At 46.0% G+C, this 23055-nt stretch overlaps 1 protein-coding gene and 1 long non-coding RNA gene across 3 annotated transcripts in view; one reads left to right on the forward strand and one right to left on the reverse strand.

Moving 5' to 3' along the window:
• The window catches only part of LOC135907283 (mucin-2-like), a 74883-nt gene extending 60669 nt beyond the window's left edge, over positions 1 to 14214 (reverse strand). Inside the window, exon 1 of the mRNA XM_065438971.2 lies at positions 13817 to 14214. Coding sequence (XP_065295043.1) covers positions 13817 to 14075 — 259 coding nt within the window. The 5' untranslated portion in view covers positions 14076 to 14214. The remainder of the gene's footprint in view (positions 1 to 13816) is intronic.
• On the forward strand, positions 979 to 5721 carry LOC135907301 (uncharacterized). 2 transcript variants are annotated; one of them, XR_011507239.1, is made up of 3 exons: positions 979 to 1194; positions 3169 to 3296; positions 5346 to 5721. It is a non-coding gene; the product is annotated as an uncharacterized lncRNA (long non-coding RNA). The 2 variants fall into 2 exon arrangements; XR_010565960.2 differs by having other exon boundaries at positions 980 to 2200.
• Positions 14215 to 23055: the final 8841 nt, after the last annotated feature.

The raw sequence follows: 23055 nt of genomic DNA on the forward strand, positions 1-23055 counted from the left end.
ATCCAGAAAAACAACGCCCTTTCACTTACACTTCCATTATCATTATTTTTCGTGCTCACAGGAATATTAACATGCAATTAAACACTTCTAGAAAAACTGCAGTAGCAGAGCGAAAACACGAGAGCAACTTGCGCAATTCTGCACTAATATTTCGGTGCCCTTAATAGCCCAACAAAAAGTGGTGAAATGGAAGAAGCTGTTTGGATACATTGCTGAACAAACAGGGACGTGCTGTTGGACGAGCCTTTGCTGTACAATGGCATCAACGTACAATTTGCATGGTGAATCCATAAAGAAGACTTATAGAGGCGAGATCACGTTGGAAGTTCTCAAACCCGAATTTCCACGTACCTTGCCTAATTCATTCAGAGGTTTACTAAGCTACTGATCTGCTTTCTAAGTGCACCCTCAAATACAGCTTGTAAGGCTGAGCCTATATATTAAGGGCTGGTGTCGTCAACGCTGTAATTTCTTATCCAGAGCATACGCACTTGCAAACGCAGTCTTCAGTCTCCTCATGAATGTTTACGCGTCGCTGTCACACGACCAAGATGTGAGCGTCTTTATCGAGCCATGATATCGCTGAAACTACGCTGTGACCTCGCAAAGTTGCTTCGTTCGGACGCAGCGAATAATCTAATTGCACCAGCAGAAGAGCGCCGATCGTCTCGCTCACGGTCCCGATTTGTGTACTGTACCCTCAGTGATGCAGCACAGACTGCGCCCCCCACCCCAAAATAAAATGCCCGGCACAAAACGTAGTAGCAACTACCCGCCTCACCGCTCTAGTTAGAGACCACAACGAAGCAGCAGCAAACAGGCGGCCATGCGAGCAAGCAAACCTGTCAGAATAAACGTTCAATTTGCGCGGCCGCCCCATGCCCAATGAAAAGCGACCGGAAGTGACGGCCGACGCTGTACCATCACTTCGGCGCGTGGCAGGACGGGAAGGCGGAAGCTGCGCCATCATGCTCGTTTTCGCGTGCGTTCGCGTCGCGCGCTGTGCGAAGTAATTTTAAACGTGTGATTAGTTTTGCGCGCGGGGTAGAGAAAGATGTGGCCCATGCTTTGTGTATTACTCGTGCCGCACTTCAAAGCAAAGCGTTCGTACGCACTGGAAGATGGATCCACGAAGGCTGAAACGAGAAGTTGCAACGTGCCGGTCGATAGTACTGGCATGATGGAAACTTTCAGGCAAGTGCCCGTTTATTTGGTATTTGTTTTGTTCGCTTTAGAATTATCTCACTGTGATCTCGTAGCATAATTCATAATTCGCTAATGTAAGAGCAAGAGCAGCTGCACTCCTACTAGGGCAAGTTAACTACCTCGATCCCGTCCCGTGTGACTAATGTTTGTCAAATTTACATCGGGCGTGGTGCGCCTGCATAGTTACGCTTTGTTTCTCAGCGCTTGAATGTTCATTGATGTGATTCTCTTGTGCGTTCAGCGCGGCTGCTTGTAATGCGGTCGTTCGCGCTTCAGTTAAATGTGGTCGACCACTTTTGCGTCGCGTAGAAAAGGACTGGCTTAGCCACCTTTCGAAGGAACCGGCGCGGTATTGGTTCTCACTGATGCGGTCGCGTGCTGCTGTTGCTGCTTGCCGGACGCCTTCAGCATTTTATCGGCTCGCTTTGTCTGTGCGTGTGCGCGTGCTCGCGCTCGGCTTGATTTGTGTGTGCGCTCAGCTCAGCTCGCTTTGTGTGTGCGTGCGTGCGTGCGTGTGTGCGCTCAGCTCAGCTCGCTTTGTGTGTGTGTGTGTGTGTGTGTGTGTGTGTGTGTGTGTGTGTGTGTGCGCGCGCGTGCGTTCAGTACATGCCGGTTTGTATGGGCCGGCGTGTTTGCGCGTGTCTAGTGCGTACGTGTTTTGTGAGTGTGTTGTCTGTGGGTCGATGTGTGTGCGTGCACGTGTTAGCGTGTCTGCCTGCATGCATGTATGTGTGCTTGTTTGTGTTCATCAATGTGCGCGTGCGCGCTTTTGTGTCTGCGCTTTGAGAGTGCGTATACTTGTGTGTGCGTGTGGATGCGTTTTGTGTGCGTGCGTATGTATTGCATGAGGCCGGTAGAGTTTTGCTCGCAATAAAACTCTTCCGATTTGGTGCAGCGAGTGTTCCCGCCTGAAAGCCGAGTTTGGTTTCAAGCCACCCTGGACAACTGCTGTATGAGGCGCCGTTTCTCGGGAGGACCAGTGGGAAGGCGCCAAGTATACGCTTCGTCCTTTTTCCTCCCATGCCCTAATGAATCGATATCCTTGTTTTTTATTGTGAAAGGAACGTTACATACAGAGCATAAATAAATTATTAGGAAATCTGGTAGTGTGTTTCGCCATTACAATAATTCCGATCTTAAAGACGTGGATTTCCCATTAGCCCACATTTCTTTTGATGCAGACAACCGCTGAAATTGTTAGCGGCAGGTTATTCGAGACGTTCTACGTATATAGCAATTGTCTTCAGGAGCTTTAATGAATATTGAAAATTTGAAGTGTTGTGCTTTAGAGGTATCATATGTAAGCTTTAGGTCTCCGGGTAATTTGCATGCCCTTCAAGAGCTGTCGCCTATAGCCCTATTGAAATTCGTAACTACAGTTTGGAGCACTGGGGAAGCTAGAAGGCTTGCCCTGGCTCTCGAGAAAGTGTTTAAGCTGGAGGTGTAGGTTGAGGAGTTTGGGGTTGGTAACACAAAGGATTTTTTATGCCTTAGCAGTAGGAGTGACACAGGATAAAAAAAATGTATGTGTGTCAAGCACAGGAAGCTGCTCATGTGGTAGAAGCATGTGTGCGTGTGTGTGTGTGTGCGCGTGTGTGTGTGCGCCCATGCATGCGTGCATGTGTGTGAATTCTCTCCTCAAAAGGGAGTATGTGTGTGAGCTATTTCATTGCTGGTCTGTTTGCCAAGAATTGGAAGAAAACACAATAATCAATTTAACTTGAAATAATAAACTTCAAAGCATACTGGCGTACTGGCGACAGCAGCATACAAGCATGCAGCTGTGTGACAATCTTAATGCATGACTGCAACATCTGGAAGGAGGCTTGCTTCAGTAAGCAGCACAAAGTCCATATTCTTGGCTTTTCTCGTGCAAACCAAAACGAGGCTCATTGCCAATGATCTTGTCTTTTGCTCTAATAGCATTTGTTTATCTTGTACTTAGAGCGTTGTTTCTCGCAGGTCATGCAGATGGTAGCAGCGATTTCACAATGCCCAGCCTTGGCGCCCACCATCAAGAGCAAGCCACTTGCTTTCGCCTTCAGACAGATGGTTAACGTCTTCTTGAAAGCGGTTGAGAAGACAACATTGTAAGTAGATATAGTTGTGTAGTGTAATATAATAAGTCAAGTTATAATTTAAAACTCGGGCTCCTTGGCCGCCTAAGCTTGATATGATGTGCAGTTGTCGGTGGTTGTAAATATTGCCGATGGTACAGTGCATACTGCAGGTATGACTGCTGATCCAAAGTATACATTTGCATTTTCTTGATGGTCTTTCATAATGAGGATTTTCTTTGTGCAAGAATATTCACAGAATGCCGGGGCATTGTAGCATCATATTCTTTATTGTGCATTAACTGCTAATTTCGTATGACCTTCCTGCTACCAATTTATTTGCAGGAAAGGAATATTTGTTTACTCTCTGCAATGAGCTTGTTATTTGCTCATTGCATTACACTCTTCTACCTTTAATTTATTCCCATACAATTATCAAAACCTTAAAATTTCAGCTGTTTTTATTTTGAATACAATATCAAAATCAAAATGCACCGGATTGCAATCTAGACTGCACGGGATTTGAAGAAATTACAAGAAACCAGGACCTCTCGGGAGCGTTAAAAAAACGTTTCCGCAGGTAATGTGCCTAATTATACTGAGCTAGCTGCTCACGAAAATTGCAAGCATATTTCATTTCACATAGTTTTGCAGGATATAGCAGGCCTATCATAGTCTCTGAGCACAACCTTACCTCATTTGCATCATGAAAATGTCTCATGCTTAATTTGGGACAAGTTTTGAAAAATGAATGTATCATAATTTTGAAACTACACAAAGTATTGGTTGAGGCTAGACAGTTTTCAAACAACTTGACCATGTTGAACTTAGCCATTACAGACGGAAAAAAAAACATGCACAGGAGCACTCATTCAATGAAATGTGATGCTTGTGGTTATTTTTCACATGCAAAATGTACTTTTAAGCGAGAGAGGGCAGGTAGCCAATTTACAACCATTGTGACTCATGCGGATAGTAGCAACACAGGATGAGAAATGGTTGTCTCTGAGGTTCATTGAATATGTGAAAACTCATATACAGTACCCTCCCCCCTATGAGGGGTAACCGTGCAATATGTTTTGGGCAAGAAAGACGATTGTTCTAGGAGACAGGAAATTTCAGGCTCTAGTTGAGAGGCTACAGAAAGAAGGACCATGTAAATAGTCACAGATTAACATAAGCTGCATCGGAGTGGCATCACAGTTTAGAGCATGAAGTGGGAGCATGAGGAAGGATCATAAGCTTAAATAAGGGAATACTACTTGTCAGTGCATTGCCAAGCTAACCCATTGAAAGAAGGGGGCGTGCTCTAAGAAAAATAGTTGACAACACATGCTAAGTTTTCGAGGAAAGTATGCCAAAATGCCCATTCTTACTAAATTAGTAAATAAGAAATACACGATAAATTTTAGGATTCAGAAAGTGTCTAATAAACCGCATTGGAGAGTTGGATATTGTTGGGCTGGATGCATGTATTGCAGGGCAAATAAGAATGCCAGTGGGGATTCCCTCATTTTCATTTTGTGTGCACTCTCTGTAAAACAGTTCTCTTTGTCTCCTTGTGTAATAATGTTGTGTAAAAACAGTCATTTTTTAATGCCTTGTGCATTTCACTCTTAATGTGCAATATCCCGTAAGCTTCTCACCTGCAGTACTTATAAAGTGTAATGCAGATATATTGCAGATTTCATAATGTCAATTTTGTATTAAGGTAACATACACACTCTTGGACAAATGTCTGTTGTTGAGAGATGTCATTGGTAGTCTTTAAACTTTATTCACTCTTATTTTCTATGGTGAAAAGGCTACTGTAAATTTATGTTTTTGCTGCTGTATGTGCCTTGTGTTCACAATGACACAGTGGTTTAGCATTCACAGTAACATGCAATTCCTTAATTTGCAAAATAGAAACTTCTCCTACCTTTCACTTGTCTTGCCCAGTTGCCTGAGCGGTGCATTCTGCCCAGTCACATTAAGTTTGTTACTTTGAGGAGCTTGTGGCTTTATCAAATTTTCCGCAAAGTACATGTGTAATTGCACGGACTGAATTCTCATGATTCTCTTCTTATTTTGCTAATGCAGGCTGCAAGATTCCAGCAATGCCATGCGCTGCATTTATTGGTCAAGATGCTCAGAGAATGGAGTCCCTGCACCTCGTGGTTAACCGTGAACATTTCTTTTTCTTTTGGAAAGCTAAAGGCCATTTGCTGCATCACTTGCATTTTTGCAGCTCAGATGTGTACTATATTTTTCTAATCTTGAATCAATATTGGCTATTCAGTATAAAAAATGACGTACAGCGTGAAGGACAAGGACTGCGAGAGACACACTCCACTGACTTTCAACAATATTTTATTGCGTTGCCACATCGTATGTGTATACACAGAGGGGTCATGCGCAGAAAATGAAAGCCAGACACAAGGGGTGTTCTAACAGCAAGTCATTGTAAAAAGAACATGGTCACTTTAAAAAAAAAACATCACAATTTCTATCTGTTTAGATACAAAATTTCACTAGGGGTCAGCGTGATAGAGGGGGCACTAACGCACACACTACCCAGTTTTCTGGTGAAATCAGCTTCAATAATTTACCGGGTGAGCTGTGTCTCGCTAGAACTTCCGTATCTTCAAAGAGGGGCATGCAACCACAATCCCGGCAATGAATGCCCAAGTGGCCTTGAACAGTGTTATTGACGTTGATATAGTGCTCTCTTAAACGATCATTTAGGCGCATGCCTATCTGTCCAATATATTTACTGCCTCAAAATGGGAATTTGGGAAACCACATTCATTGCACACATCGCAAAACGTTTTCTGTGCTCGGCAGAGCAACTCTGACGTGATTTAGGCACGTTTACACACTTACAGAGCCTTGCCAGCTTTTCCGGGGCTGAGAAAAGGACTGTGATTTCTGCAGGTCCCCTAATCTTTTTTAGCCTATGGGAGACATCATGAACATACGGTAGCACTGCAAACCTGTGTCTTTCAACCGGCTGGTTCCTTGACCGAGCGTGCTCATCATGTTTTGTGCACTTCAGAAGCTGTTCCGCTATGGCTGAAATTAAGGCCAAAGGGTAGCCAACCCAAGAAAGGCAATCAGCCTGTGCAGCAACGCTATGTTGCATCTCTTGTGAGCAAGATTTATTGAGGCTGTTAAGGAGGCAAAGCTTCACAATATCTCATTTGACTTTGTTGGACAGACAGGCAGGCGCCTAAACAATCATTTAGGAGAGCACGATAACAACGTCCATAACACTGTTCAAGGCCACTTCGGCATCCATTGCTGGGACTGCGGCTGCATGCCCCTCTTTGACGGTATGGAAGCTTTAGTGAGACAGGTCATCCAGGAAACTATAGAAGCAGATTTCACTAGAAAACTGGTTAGTGTGTGCGTTAGTGACCCCTCTATCGTGCTGACCCCTAGTGAAGTCTTGCATCTCAACAGATAGAAATTCTAATGTTTATTTTTTTCAAAGGACGATGTTCTTAGTACAGTCACTTGCTGTTAGACACCCCTTGTGACTCATATTCTGCGCATGCCCGCTTTTGTGCAAATATACTCGATGTGGCAACGTAATTAAATATTGTTTGAAGTCAGCGCAGTCTGTCATCTCTCGCAGTTCTTGTCATTCAAGCTGTACGTAATTTTATCTCATTAATTGCAAACTATCCCAAGGAACTACCCTTGTTCAGTATAATTATAATGTTTGATATGACCATTTGCTGGCAAATGTTAACAGTGTGATATTTAACTTGATCTTTTGCATGACTGCCTATGCCTGTGTTCTTTTAGTAACCAGAGTATGGCTAATTTATTAAACCATATTTGCTAATTTGCATGCTCACATGCTATAGCATGCCTTAATCTTGAATTACTGCATCTAAGTGCAAATAATTTAGAAATTTACTATGTATTTTAAAACACTGTCCACATTTTGTGCTCAGCAAAATCGTTTAATCAACAGTGGTTTGTTTTTATCAGGCCTCCTGCTGCACTTTGCACCCAGGCACTAGTAGATGTGGAATATGCACTCTTTTGATTTATAGTAAGAAAAGAACCTATTTTCAAACTGCATATTGTATATGTACCAGTGCCTTAGAGTTACAAAACAAAAATTTATAGAAACTGGTATTGTAGTTAGAAAAACCGCTACACAGCACCTTTAGCCCAGAGAACTCTCGTTTCACAAAAGAGGACAAACTATGTAGGCACTAAAAAATTCTACGTATTTTTTGTGCTCAAGTAATCTTGTTGGAAATAGAAAATTAGCAATAAGGCTCCTGGCATAAACCTCACTTAAAGCATGTCTATGCTTGGAAAGTATTGTTTCAGTCTGAAAAATGTTGGCCAGTTATGCTTTACATTGACTTTCCAAACTTTTCATAATGCTTTGCGATTACATTAGTGTACAAAATAACAGGTGTCTTTCTTGTGCGTTTGCTCTGCATTTCAATTGCTTCCCTAATTCACCTTTGCAATATGCCTTTTTTTAAGGCATCAAAACTTGAATTTTCGTTCACTGGAGCCTAATACTAAAAATTTATTCCTTTATGTGACCCAAAACACTGCGAATCAACCCAGGCTCTTTCAGTGCCGCTATACATAGTTTCTTCTCTAATAACAGATTTGATCATATATTTTAGGTACAGGCGCCCAAATCTTTAACTGTTGTGCGGGAGCGACGACTTTTCCGTGCGTCAGCGCCGTTTGACGGGGCGAGGCTGGAAACAGTCTGAGGCTAAGCGCTTGCGGACAAAGCACGCTCAGCTGGGCCCATCGTCTACTAGGCTGTTTCCAGCCTCGCCGCGTCATACGGCGCTGACGCCTGGAAAAGTCGCCGCTCCCGCACACCAGTTAAAGATTTGGGCGCCTGTACCTTTGTGGGGAATGTACATGTTCTTGTACTTACCGATGTGTTTGGTGATTGTGCATGTTTATATTTCATGTGATTTATGTATATGTTGTACTCTGTATTGCAGCATGCAATAAATATATTTGCGTTTTTTTGAAAATGCAGCATATATCTTACCAGTCTGTGTTGCATGTTATTGGGATATGGAAATCGTGATAACCTTGGTGTTGATATACATGCTCAAAAGTGTCCAAGTTTGCTAGGTTGTATTTGTGCAGCGAAGACAGGTTTTCCAATATACACCATGAATTACTAATATGTAATGTGATCCACACGTATAGGTGTTGTGTATGCCCATCGAAGCTTCAAGGCCGGCTGTTCGACAGTGCGTTTTGTAGCCGAACTTGAACCTTCTGGCACACGCAGTAGTTGCGCGTGGATCGCTGTACATAGTAGTAATTGAAGGCGTGTACTGCCGAATCTGCCTTCCATACACGCTAGAAATAAAAGGGTCTACACCCTTCCAACACCCACACAGATGGGTGTTAATTTGGATGAGCAGCCTTACACCCTAAATTTATTTTGCTGGACACCCTTCCTTTAGGGTGCTATAGTGGCACCCCAACTGTAGGGTGTAGACAACAGCACCCTTAGGGTGTTCGTCTGGCGACAAACTGATTTACACCCTTAAGGGTGTTAAAATGTTTAGTGTGTACCTTCACACCCCTCCAAGATGACAGAGTGCTCCACTACGCACACACAACACGTCCCGGGATGGCTGAGGCCTGACTTGGCAGTCCGGTCGACACACCGTACCAACTAAGGTGCCGCCATACCCACTAAGCCACAGAGGTGGGTGCCCTCGTTGGGGAGCACGCAATGTTCAGCAGTCAGCTATACTATTGCGCCTCGTTGACGATGCCTTCGCTCGCAATTTCTGTCTCGTTCCGCTTCAAATGAGCGCAAGACACTCCGCATCAGCGAGGTCGACAGTGCGCCGCGAATTTGTCTCCTGATATCGTGCTTTTCGAGACGACGCATAACAGTAAGTCAGTGTATTTTCCTTCAGCGATAAAGAAGAAACAGCCACATAAAAGCTGCTGCGTACAGCAGGTTACGGGGTGGCTGCCCTCCTGCGCGTGGCAGCAGCGTACATCATATTCATACTATTGTAACGACTGCATTATACTTCGCCCGAACAGTCACGAAAAGAAACTACAGGAACAGCAGCATACATTCGTATAAGCACAGAGCGAAACAAGTGCAAACATACTGTACGGGAATGGGTGGCAGATCTTTTGCATTTTAAATACTGCACAGTGATGAATGAAGACCCACACGGCAATAAAACCGAAATATTACAAAAATTTTGGCTGAAATTATTGCACAAGCTCCTCCAAAGGACGACTGCGAGCGTGAAACATGGGCGCGTTTACAGATATAATCAGATGCGTTATTCGAGCGCACACGGTCCTGGGCAGCCACATAACTAGCTCGGGTCATCTCAACAGCCACCTGATGTACATCGCCAGCCGAATCACGAGATACCACTTCTTGACCGATACAGAGAATAACGAGGTCTATGCTTTGCCGTTCCTTAGTTTAAAAGCACGGTTGCCCACCCGCCCCGCAACGTACGGTGAGCGCTCGCAGACGCTCAATCACGGAGTCCATACCTTTCAGCAGAGCCGACGTCGCCCACGACATAATTTTGGTGCACATGTATGCCACCCTTGTACAACTTTGGAGCTGACGTCCGTTTGCACCAGCTTGTCGGCATGACGACCTACACCGCCATTGCCCGCTTGTTGCTACAGCCGGTTTGGCAAGCTCCTCGCCAATTTTCCGGTTCTAATAAGGCCGCAGGGAGTCGCCAGTGGAACCTCACACACAGCGTTTGCTGTCGCCACCGACACTATTGTGTTTGCTTGAGCGCGTGGCCTCGCCAGAATTGCCACTGCCGTTCCAGCTCGCGCTCGCACTCGATCGTAAGCACGCCGTCGTCACCCGGCAACAGGACATCGCAGCTGCACGCGGCACCGAGAAAGACACTGGACATACAAGATGTGGCGACTGCTCTCCGCCGTAGCACCTCGCCCGATGCCGACTTCCCTGCCGTGGTCTCCGGCTTCGGGAAGCCGGAGCTCGACCACATCTCCCCGGCAGCGAACCCAGCAAGTCTCGCTGAAGCTGGTTAATGCTCGTTTTTATGACCGCACACGAACGTGGCGGGACGTGCTTCGCTGAGTCGACCAAGTCCTGCGCTCGATTCCCGAAATTACACGTTGCTTGTTCGTGCTTGTTCGATCAAACGTTTGTCGTTCCTTTATTTGCCATAACTGCGCGGAACTAGGCAGGACAACCTGTAATCGCGACGAAAGAACGTCAACCCATAATTTTGACCTCAGATATCGAATGCCACCGAGTGCACCAGTAAGTATTTTGTTAATTAAAGAAACCGTGACATAGGCACAACACCTTTCAATAACCACGCAGATCCAGCACGCTCAGTGGCCTACCAATTGAGCCCTCACACCGATGTAATTTCATTCTTTTTTTCTTCGAATATACAAGATTTTAAAAAATCCGCTGGCACGATAGCGCAGTTGCGTGATTCTTGCAGCATTATATTAAAAGGAGTGCATACGCGGACCATAAGTTACAATTTGCAATTAGGCATTTCACGTTTCTCTAATTACCAATAAATTAGACTTGGGCACAATAAATTGAAGCAGCTGCAAGCTAGGGCGAATTAATTTCGTTTTCCTCAAATTTTTCACGACGCTCTATATAGGACTCGCCATTCCTCGGATAGACGCGGATGTCTTGAAATGTTGCTCTTTCGGCTTGAGGATCTCAGCTTTTACTTCCCCAAGTGTCTAAAGCTACGTCGGAGGTACGCCTGAACAATCGGGCGTGTCGCCTTAATGTTAACACAGAGTGGCGGATCCACAAGGAGAAAGCTCTTCCGCAATGGCATTCTTCGAAACCTCACACTAGGTTCAGCACACAGTGGTTAAAGTAAATAGAGCTGTTACTCATACACGCATACTTTCCCGTCATCCCACGTGCGAGCTAAGAACCTGCACAAACAAGTGGGAGGAGTGCGTGACGTAGCGCATTTCGACGGCAATCCATGCTAGAGCGCGGCCGAGGGCCCGCTATCCTAACGAACGAGGCGTCTGGAAGCGGCAATAAATGCGGACAGGAGGTTAGAGCGGAATATACTTACGTAAGGCGCACAAGAATAGGCACAGTAATCAACAAAAGTAATACGGCAAAGGTCCTAACAATTTTGAAACCGTGGTTAATATGCAACTGTAAAAGCAAATCAGCCACTTTCAGCGGTGCCATTGATGTAATGTAGTGAAAAACAACAATAAAAGGAATGAAGTTGCGTTGAGGTAACGCCTTTGCCTGACGCCAGGTCCAGGGTTTCATTTCCCATCGTAAGCTTCTTTTTGTTTGTTTCCTGTTCTCTTTCTGTTCTTATTTAGCCGCGTCTCTGACGTAGCGAAAACATTCTGGCCAATTAGACGTGCTAATGACAGGGCACATCAAGCAACGCCTTCTCACGACCACTCGACATCGATACCCAATGCACCACTGGATGATACGTATAAGTACGTTTATTGCGCTGTTTTCGCATGTGCTTTGTAGCGCATGTAAAAATGGCGCAAAAAATGGCTGTGGCTTAGCTAAGGTTAAGCCGAGGATGCGAAGCATACTAGCCTTTATTTTAACGCGACAGCGTTAAGGAGCTCGTGTCGCAGAAAAGCCGGTGTCGTCGACGTCGGCTCAGGCGTGCGGCGCTTGCTCAGGCGCACATTTCGTTGTCGCGCCGAACGCTGCGTTGCTCGACGCTCACCGCGTCCGATGCGGGGGGCGACTCCGCGAGCGACGGCGCGAGTTGGAGCCCCGCTTCTCCTCTGTCGTGACGTCACGGTGTCACGTGGTATTGAAGGCGACACCGCCGCGCCTGAGGAGCTGGGTTGAGCTCTAGTAATATGCTTCGCATAAAAACTTAAACGTGTCACCCGGTGGTCACTGCTTCCTGTCGTCTTGCCCTGTCAGATGTAAGTGGAGAAAAGGCTTTCGCCACGTCGGGCAAACTGCCGCCGACAAAAACGAAACGAAAGAACCAAATTTAATGAATTGGCATCCAAGCCAGGCACCCGACGTAGCAAACGGAGATTTTACCGCAAGGTACACAAAACGGCCGACTTACCAGAGTTTCGGTGCTTGTAATGTTAATAAGTCACTGCAAACTGTGCAGCTTTCAGCCGCTTGATTTTTATTAATTTGGGCGTTTATAAAAACCAATTATTGTGCGTTTTACGTACGTTTTACTGTAACCTTTATTCTATGGCTTATTGAACACAAACAGCTACTGCATGTTCAGTGCAAAAGCGAGCTCTCAGCCGCATTGGCACTGATTGCAATCAAGTCAGCTGCAGTACGTATATTCTCGATCGTGTTTACGCAGAACCCCATCTACACAGCGTTCACTACTACGCGAAGCACGCAAAACAGCATCAAAGCAGAAGTGTGTCTAACGTCGCCGAAAATTCCTTTATGCAGAACCACGACGTGCTATACGACGCCGTAACTCGCGATGTCAATTTTTAAGTGTTTATTAGTCGTCTGCCTAGCGCTAAAATTACCCAAAGAAGCGTCAAGAAGGAAGTGCCTTGAGCGACAAAGCAAGCGCTGGGACAACGGTTCATCACGCCTTCTCGCGAACGAGAACTGTTGAAGAGCGATCGGCGGAGCTCTTCAACACCGGAGATCGGCGGAGCTCTTCAACTCTTCAATAGTGAAGAGTTGCGCTTGTGTGCTTTCGTTGGTCAACGATCCTGTTCATTTATTGAAGTTCCGACTTGGAGATGTGCGTAATTGTGAAATGCTGCAACGAACGGATTTCCACCGATCAGTGGATCGCTAACGACGCGTGATTGTAGCACACTGCTCGATTTGCGATAAGCACACGTTGTCATAGTATCGCGTCGAAGTGCACAGAATAGTACGCCTTTTTCTTGCTGTGAAATCCCCCATAAATGCTATGTGAGCAGATGCGCCAGTTGTTACGGCAATGACGAGCACGCCGACCTGCGGAAGGTGCGACGAAACAGGCCCGCTGCATCGCAACGCACGCAGTATGAGCTCTGACGCGAGGGAAACGTGCGCTTAGCTGTTCAGCGTGCTTACGGTCGACGTGCAATAACGTGAATCTGCGGTGTCGGCAGCGGCGGGGGGCCGGCGTCCGGAGAGCGCGCGGCGAGCGCCGGCAACGCCGACACGAGCGAGGGAGGCGGAGAGACGACCGCTCTTGAGCAAAAACCGCGCGAAGGACTGGACCGACAACTGGCCGTTTCATGCACGAGCACTTCCCTGCCAGATGTCACCACCTCATTAGTCGAAGCCAAACAGGTGACCGAAAGAGATGCGCCATCTAGCCAAACTAGACCACAACATGATTAAGCAGTTAACATGGGGAGGGAGACACTATACTACAGAATCATGTCAAAGCCAACAAGAAACGTCGGACGTACTTCCATGAAACACTGCCAGTTCCGTCGAACCTAAGTGGAAGGAAAGTTGGAGGCAGACGTCGGACGTGCCTTTAGTTTCACGTTCTTGGGGGACTTGTATGTAGTGTGAGTAAAAGTTTCACTGCTGTTAAGGCTGCCCGACCACTCACCGAACGTCGACCGGTCGGCCCGTCGTGGCGAGGCTCCTTCGGCGGCCACGCCGTCGTCCCGGCATGCAGCGGCGGCCAGCGCCGTCCTGGTAGCCGCGACGGCACTCGACGCCCGACGACGACGCCCAGGCGCCGAGCCTCCAGCGGCGCCGTGCGCGGCAGGCGTCGCCGAAGTCTCGCCGGAGTCGGCCGGCGGCGCGGAGTCTCGCGGCTCGCGTCGCCCCGCACGCCGGCTGCCCGGCTTCTTCGGCGCGGACATGCTCGCCGGCCGTCGAGGTGCTCCGAGGGAGGGCGGCGGCCGAGGCGGAACTCTTTCGCCGACTCGAAAGGTGCTCTCGAGAAGTACCCGCGCTAATCGCCGAGAGGCTTCGAACGTCAGTCCGCAGATGCAGAGAGCGAGCAGCGAAGAAGCACAGCGCGCACCTACTGCCGCGTTCGCACGAGCGCGCGATGAGTTCGACCGCTTTATCCTCTTCTCCCGTCAGGAAGCGCCCGAGCTACACCGTGCAGGCTGTATGAGATTTGTTGTTGCGCGGCTGGAGCTTTCTGCTCGCACTTGTAGCGTATACGAGACGGGCGACCGTGTAAACCTGAGGCGTAACTCTGCGTACACAGTCAACTCTTGACACGCATAAGGGTTTCAATTGTTGTTACTTTGAATTTACAGTCATTGTTGCCTTCTTCAAGTACCCCAGAGGCCGGGTGTTCTGCAGGCGATCACTTTTGAGTTTTACGGAATTTTTAATAAATTGTCGGTGGCAGATAGCATAATTATTGTCTGTGAGCTGGAATATTCGAATAAGCGGGCATTACTAGCACAGGGAAATCCCAAAAGACAACAGAACAGCGTATTTAAATTTACATTCTTGCCAAATTTATTGGCTCGAGTTCCATCACTGTACAACCCAATGAGTATATGAGATTCAAAAGTCATAACAAATGCGCGCCGATATATGAGGGAGTATTCACATACCTTCGCTATAGTATATTGCCGCACAACTATTGAGAAAATGTACCACGGCCATTCATATCACACTTTAAAGCACGAGTATGGTGATCAACGGATGAACTTTTCTGTATCTTCCTCTTTAGATGTACGCAGACGTTGTGCCATGCCCAGTGGCTGTTGCTAGCCTGATCCCTCACTGTTTTCCTAACTGTCTATTTTATGCCTGTGTTTTCATACGAAATATTCGAATATTAATCTGTGCGTGTTCGGTTACAACGAACAACTCGTAACAATGCAAAAATCACTAGAAGAGCTCACCACTAGAAATGAACTCTTACAACCTCGAGTGAATCAACATGAAGACCCGTCACGTCGTGGCAATTTAATCATTTATGGTCTACCGGACGCCAAGGAAACTTGGCATGAGCGTGAACAGAAAATAGTTGCAAATTTTACCTCGATCCTCGAATCATTTTCTTCCAATCTCATCGAGGGAGCACATCGAATTGGTCGTTTTGCACCAAATAAATGTCGGCCAATAATTATAAAGTTCAGTAGTTATAAAACCAAAGAAAGGCTTCTTTCGATGCGGAACCTGTTTAAACAAAAATGCGTGACTATAAGCGAAGACTTATCGCCTGCTACACGCATAGCTAGAAAGAAGCTCTTCGATTTTGGTAAAAGCCAGGCTTTCTCTTGTGAACCTTTCAAGCTTCGTCACGCCAAGCTGTATCTGAATGGAAAGTGCTATTTTTTTAACGCTACCACTGCCTCTGTTCAAATATTTCGTGACACATCGCGACAACACAGTCAACGCTCACAATCATTCACCTCATACGACACGTGTATCATCGTAGGAAAACACGAGGGGTAATGGCTACATACCGGCATCACGTCCTCCGACATCAGTCCTGTTTACCAACGTTTACCAAATCGTTGCCTTAACCGAGACATGGCTGCCACCTCATGTCACTGACGCTGAACTTTTTCAGTGCGCACAGAACTACATTTTATACCGTTGCGATCGCACTGCGCACAGAGGAGGCTCTTGGCAGCATCAAAAGACATACCTTCATCTCCCATCAGCATTATCGGGGCCCCGGAAACTGTCTGGGCTTCCATAACACTTGGCCAGCAAACCATATTAATAGGTGTGTTCTACCGCTCCCCCCCCTACGTCATCTTTATTTGCCAATGAATTCCGTGACACCATTTACCATGTGCGCAATCGCTTTCCTTCATCACCCATAGTAGTCCTCGGCGACTTCAATTTTCCAAACATTACGTGGAACAATGACCAACCTTCGCTGTCGCATTTTTCCCAACGAGCTAAGGAGTTTTTAGAGACATGTTCTGTTTTTTCGCTTTCACAACTCGTTACCGATCCTACGCGACCCTCTGCCAATGTAGCAAATACACATGACTTAATTCTAACCACTCATCCTGACCTAATATCTTCAATCCCACATTTACTTGGCACAAAAGATCATTGTCTTCTTCATTTCGCTATCAACTCAACTAGTCCCAAAGCCACTAAACAACGGAAGATTATAAGCGATTACAAAATGGCCGACTTTGAGGCAATTAACAGAGAATTCATTTCTAGACGACTTCCTCCCTAATTTTGACGACCATTCAGTCCAAACTAAATAGAACTTGTTCGTTGCTAAAATAAACGAACTAACCAACACGCATAAACCGACTCGCAAAATTGTTCTAAATCCACAAGAGCCCTGGTATGGTCCCCATACAAGCGGCTTGCCAACCGAAAGAAACGTTTCTTTCGCTTGGCTAAAAGCTCACCCACCGAATCGAGGTGGGCTACTTACAAATTAGCAGTTGATACTTACACAACTGCATTAAAGGTTGCTAAGCATAAATTTTTGTCTACCACTCTTCCATCAATGCCAACAAATAACGTTAAAAGATTTTGGAGAACTATCAATCCCCCATCTAGTGACCACATCACCTTGGACGACTCTTCGGGCTCCCGTCTTCCTCACGAGCAATGTGCTACTCTCTTAAACGATACTTTTGTCAAAAACCTTTCCACCAAATGTAAAAGTGTTCTGCCTGCCACACGTGAATATGACTATATACAAATCCCTCCAATTATTGCTGAAGCGTCCGGTGTTCTAAAGCTAATTAATTCTCTCGATATTAGCTCTTCTCCCGTCAATGACTCAACATAAAATTCTTAAAAAGTACTAATGCTGCTAGTTCGCTTATTCTTACAAAGCTTTGTCAGCAGTCTCTAGATGCGTCCACACTACCTAAAGAATGGACGATCGGGAAGGTGGTTACCCTACGCAAGTCAAGTAACAAAAATTCACCAATTTACTACCGTCCCATTTCGTTGACTAGTACGTGTTGCAAACTACTTGAAAATATAACTTTTTCTAACCTTGTTAAATTTCTCCAGTATAATTCATTTTTCACCCGCGCTCAGCACCGGCTTTCGCAAAACTTTCTCATGTGAAACACAACTGGCTTCATTCACTCACGAGCTACATCAAATTTTGGATCGTTCTTCTTTTGCCGACTGTATGTGGTTAGATTTCTCTAAAGCGTTTGACAAGGTTCGCCGCAGACTTCTTTTGTACAAATGAAATCAAATAAATCAAGATCACAACCTCCTCACGTGAATTAAGCTCTTTCTGACAAACCACACTCTGTTACAGTTAATGGGTTTAATTCTTCTCTCAGCGATGTACGTTCTGGAGTACCCCAAGGTTCAGTTCTGGGCTTTCTACTTTTTCTCATTTATATTAACGACCTTCCTGCTACACTGTCTTGTAACTTACAGTTGTTCGCTGATTACTGTGTTATTTTTCGTGAAATAACCAATAAAACTGTCGTTAACAGGTTGCAACTCGACATTGGCGCAATATCTAACTGGTGCAACCCGTGGTTAATGTAACTAAATATTAACAAATGTAAAGTACGTGTGTCTCGTGCTTTTCGCCAACATGCCACTTACCACTTAAACAGCATTGTATTATAAACAGTTAACTCTTACAAGTACTTCGGCGTCCATGCAACTACAAACACCTGTCATGGTGAATTCACGCCGAATACGTTATTAACAACGCTCACCGTGTGCTGGGCTACTTGCGCCGTAACTTCGCTAGCTCATCTTCTAACCTGAAACACCTACCTTATAAAACTCTAATACGTGCTAAATTAGAATACGCTACTTCTGTATAGGATCCAGGCCAGGGTAACCTGAAAACGGCCTCAGAAGTTGTCCAAAATACCGCATTTCTACTGATATTTATCAATTATAATAGAATTGCGAGCATTTCTTCCATGAAACGTAATCTTAGTCTTCCTTTGCTGTCTGTTCGACGTAGAATTGTACGTCTAGCACTCTTTCATAGGATTTGTCATCATCGTACAGTGCACACGCAATTCTTTACAAGACACCATTATGTATCACAGCGTGTTGATCACTGTCGTAAAGTTGGGACCTATCTACGCCATACAAAGGATTTTTCCCAGTCTCTTTTCCCCTTGTACCTGTGTACATTGGAACCACCTTCGCGCTGATATCGTAAATATTACTGATAACAGCCGTTTTCGTGAAACCTTAGCTAACATTGCATAACCAGGAATTTCTTTTTTGTGACACAGCAGCTAGCATTCTATAGAAATAAACCTCTTTTATTCAAGCATTGTGTCTTGTTCATATTAATTGCTGCGTTTTGTTTACTTCCTATGTACCACATTTTCTTTTGTACCACTCCCCTCTATAATGCCTCTGGCCTTGAGGGTATGATAAATAAATAAATAAATAAATAGATAAATAAATAAAAAGATAAATAAAATGTTTATTTTTTTGCAGCTAAAGTAGTCAGCGAGGCAAAAAAGCTGCTTTTATGCAGCTTGAAGACCACCCGGCGCCCGTTGATCACATGACGGTATTTTCACAATAACCGAGAACTCGACCTAGCTGCATAGGCTCAAGGTCTAACGGGTCGAACATAAATGAGCCGGGCCGGGTCAGGCCAAACCGGGCGCGGGCCAGGTTTAAAATCATGGGGCGGGCTCGGGTGGGCCAACGCACGGCACTTTCGAGCTCGGGCAGTGCCCGGACCTGTAAAACCGGCCCGTGCAGTGCCCTAACACCTTTTGTGGTGCTAAACTATTTACAGTGCAAGTATTTCTGTTGCTTTTCTTGCTTGGAGAGAAGGATTACTCTAGCGCGAGAACGCTTAAAGTGCGTTAGATCACAAGGGAAAACAGGGACAAGGCGGGAGATGGAAATTCAAGACGATGAGCAACACGGAAATAAGATGAAAGCGGGAGCCAACGTTTCGACAAGGGGGCCTGTCTTTTGTCGCTTTGAAATATGTCGCCTTGAAGAAGGCAAGTACACTTGTCGAAACGTTGGCTCCCGCTTTCATCTTATTTCCGTGTTGCTCATCGTCTTATATCACAAGGCGCTGCAAACCGTCGTTACCATTCGCTTTCCAGTTTCGGCACACGTCTACACGTCATGCCCGGAAAAAAAAACAAGAGCAACGCTGGCTTAGAACAACGTCTTCAGTCGAAGAAAGGCGAGATGCACCGGCGGTTGCAGATACTTGCGAGCCCTCCCAGTTGAAAATGACAACAGAGGTTGTGTTCAGTACTACAGAAATTTCTGTTGTACAACAGGATTTTTCTGTAGTAACTACAGATTCCTGATGGAGCGACAGACTTTTCTGATGTACAACAGACATTTGTTGTTGCTACTACAGAAGTACAGTCTGTTGTACGTCTGTTGTTACAACAGAAAGCTGAAGCTCTACAACAGATTTTTGTAGTACTACAGAAAAATTTGTCATCACTACAGGCACCCTGTTGTCCCAACAGAAATGTTCCTGAAGTAACCCGAAGAACTTCTGTAGTGCTACAGAGAGCTGTTGAAATACTACAGAAACCTATTGTGGCAACAGGCCCCCAATTGTCACAACAGAAGTGTTCCTGAAGTAATGCGACCAACTTCTGTTGTACTACAGAAAAATGTTGTTGTACGACAGAAACCTATCATTGCAACAGGCCTCCAGTTGTCATAACAGAAGTGTTCCTGAAGTAATGGGCAAACTTCTGTTTTACTACAGAGAACTGTTCCACAACGGAAACCTATCGCCGCAGCATGTACCCAATGATGACAACAGAAGTGCACTGAAATTGTGTGATGCGGCAAGCTTCTGTAGTGCCCGGTTGAAAAAGACAAAAGGAATTCCTGTCGCAACTACAGAAATTCTGTTGTACGACAGAAGTTGTTGACATTTCTTAATTGGGAGACATTTCTGACATTACGACAGAAATTCTGATTTCGCAACAGAAGCATTCTGTCGCGACAACAAGAGTTCTGAAGTCGGAACAACAGCTTTATATCCTGACAGCGACTCCGACGTTACGACACCAATTCTGACGTCGCAGCAGAAACATTCGGTCGCGACGGCCAAGAGTTCCGAAGTCGCAACAGAAGCGCTTTCCGTCGCGATCCTTTAAAATTGTATGCTTTCGCATCGGTGGTGTACACTGTACTTTTCTCTTGCGCGGTATTCAATCGCGCTTCTCTGAAGCCGGCACCGACACCGGTATTAAAGTCGACGTGGCGAATAGTTATAATTGTGCCGTGACGACGCGGCACCAGCAACGCCCTACCGGCCTCCTCAAAATCGGCCGCTCATCAAAATCATACCATCTGCGGGAATGGCTGGGTATCCGTTTTTTTTTTGTAAGATGTGGCACACAGGCCTGTGGACTTACATGTGCTGTTACACTGACACATTAGTTAATTGCCCAGGAATATTTCACAAGCTTATGCGAAGCGGTAAAGAAGATTTGGGTTGTTCCACAAAGTTGCGTGAAAAGCTGTCTCGCTCGGGTCTCATTAATCTGGTACAGCGCTGCCGTGAGAAGCCAGTATGCTGTCAGAAAGAACTCTCATCCACGAATGTTTATGTAGCTATTTTGCATTGAACACACGAATTATATGCGCGCTCAAAAGTGTAAAGAACGAGAGACAACTGTCGAAACTAGCAGTAATAACCCTAAAAGTCAACGTTGTCTATTTCTGAATTCCTTATTTAATATGGATATGGTTCACCAAAATCGATCTTCTAGCACTGCACGATGTACCTGGCGATGGTACGAACACACTTGCTCTTCTAGAGATGCGGCACTTGACGAGGTGGAGTGATAGCGGATCTTGCCTCTCAAAATGCAAATGTAAACATCAGCGCATCAGCACGTCGTACTATTCACATGGCGAAAACGTATACTCGAAAAGCATGTCAGGGGTGGTGCAGTGGTAGGAACTGCACCACCCCTGACATGCTTTTCGAGTATACGTTTTCGCCATGTGAGCCATGTGAGCCAGGTGGGCTTGGTCTAGCTCATTTGTTTCTGCGACAAGTCGTGTCACGTTTTGTGTTTTTACGGGATCAAAAAGATCCGTTTCTCCGAACAGTGATACAGGTACGGCTGTGTAGACAAATTCCAGGATTCATTGTTTCGACTGTTCACAACATGCCAGGAGCTGTGACTGGTTACCTGCGTGAAGTGGTATGGTCATATAGGATGTTGAATGTACGTTTTTCACAGCTATACCTGTCAACCGTTACAAGGAAAAAACTATACAGAGATCTCGTGGACACGATGTTCCCTGCACCTTTGTACCGTCTTCCACACCGTGGAGGCCCAGGACAAGATGTCTTAAAGAGAGTGAAAAAAATGCCAATACGGCCGTCAGCTAAATCTTTCTTCTTCAAATTACACACAAACACACTTCCCGTTAAGACCTGGCTTCATGAAAAGGGTATATTCATCCCCTGGACCACCGACTGCTTATTATGCAAAAAACCGGAAACAATAGAACATGCATTCCTAGACTACTGGGACGCCATCTTTCACTGGGATGTTCTGCAGAGAACATTGAAAAAACACTTACCCTTAGACCCATATGGAATACGCTTCTTACCGATTGATAACACCGAGGATGTACCGTATGACCTTATTATGGTCCTGAGCCTCCACGCAATGTGGAAAACTAGACCGCGATACAGGCGCACGAAGTCAATTCATGACCTTAGAGTCGCTCGACGTATACAGAAGAAAATCCAACGTCGTATGGACAGGCTGGAGGAACAACGGTGGAAGACGTTCTGCGAATCACTTGACCCCCGCAAGCCACTGTCTATCATATGGAGGACGGTGCGCGGCCTTGGCTCGTCTCCACAGCAACGACACCCATTCTCATCCCTAGCCCTCTATCAAGGCCGCTCACAGGTCGATATAGCCGAAGACTTCTGTGTGAAGACTGCGGGCAGTGTGGTCACCATCAGTGGCGAAATTCTGGGTGAGGTTCCTGCGACACGCTTCCCAGAATTGAATGTGTCCTTCTCACTTGAGGAATTGGACGCTGCTCTGGCCTCATGCAGGCGCTCATCGTCGCCAGGACCAGACGGCATCACCTACGCTGCTTTATGCCACCTAGGTGAAGATGGCCGAAGCAGACTTCTGGAATGTTATAACCAGTCATGGACTGATGGCGTCGTTCCTGAGCGGTGGAAGTCCAGCCGCTTGATACCACTCCTGAAGCCTGGAAAGTCGCCACTTGACCTAGCGTCCTACCGACCCATTGCGCTGTCCAGCTGTGTTGGGAAGGTCATGGAAAGAATGATTCTCACCCGCCTAGAATGGTATCTTGAGCGCCACAACGTATACCCCGATGCCATGGCTGGTTTTAGAAGAGGCCGTTCATCTATTGACAACGTCATCGATCTAGTCACGTCTGTACAACAAGAAAAACACCACAAGCGTATACCGGTTGCACTATTCCTCGACGTGAAAAGCGCCTACGACAATGTAACGCATGAAGCCATCCTTGATGCCCTGGAAAATAATGGAATTGGTGGACGCATGTTTCGGTGGATTCGGAGCTATCTATTCAAAAGATCCTTCTTTGTGCACAGTGCAGATGGCCGAACTACTGACCATTACACTTATCGTGGCGTCCCTCAGGGTGGGGTTCTTAGCCCCACTTTGTTCAACCTTGCAATCCTTGGCCTTGCCGACGTTCTACCGCATACAGTAAACCTCTCAATATATGCTGACGACGTATGCATATGGGCCTCAGCAGTTACACGTCTCCAGGTGCGTGCACGGCTCCAAAAAGCAGTGACTCTAACATCATCGTACCTGCGTGCGCAAGGCCTAAGCATTTCGACCGAGAAGTGCGCCTTAGTCGCCTTTACCCACAAGCCTATGACCTGGTACCCCATTTCTATTGACC

Source organism: Dermacentor albipictus, chromosome 7, assembly GCF_038994185.2.
Source record: "Dermacentor albipictus isolate Rhodes 1998 colony chromosome 7, USDA_Dalb.pri_finalv2, whole genome shotgun sequence".
Classification (NCBI taxonomy): domain Eukaryota; kingdom Metazoa; phylum Arthropoda; class Arachnida; order Ixodida; family Ixodidae; genus Dermacentor; species Dermacentor albipictus.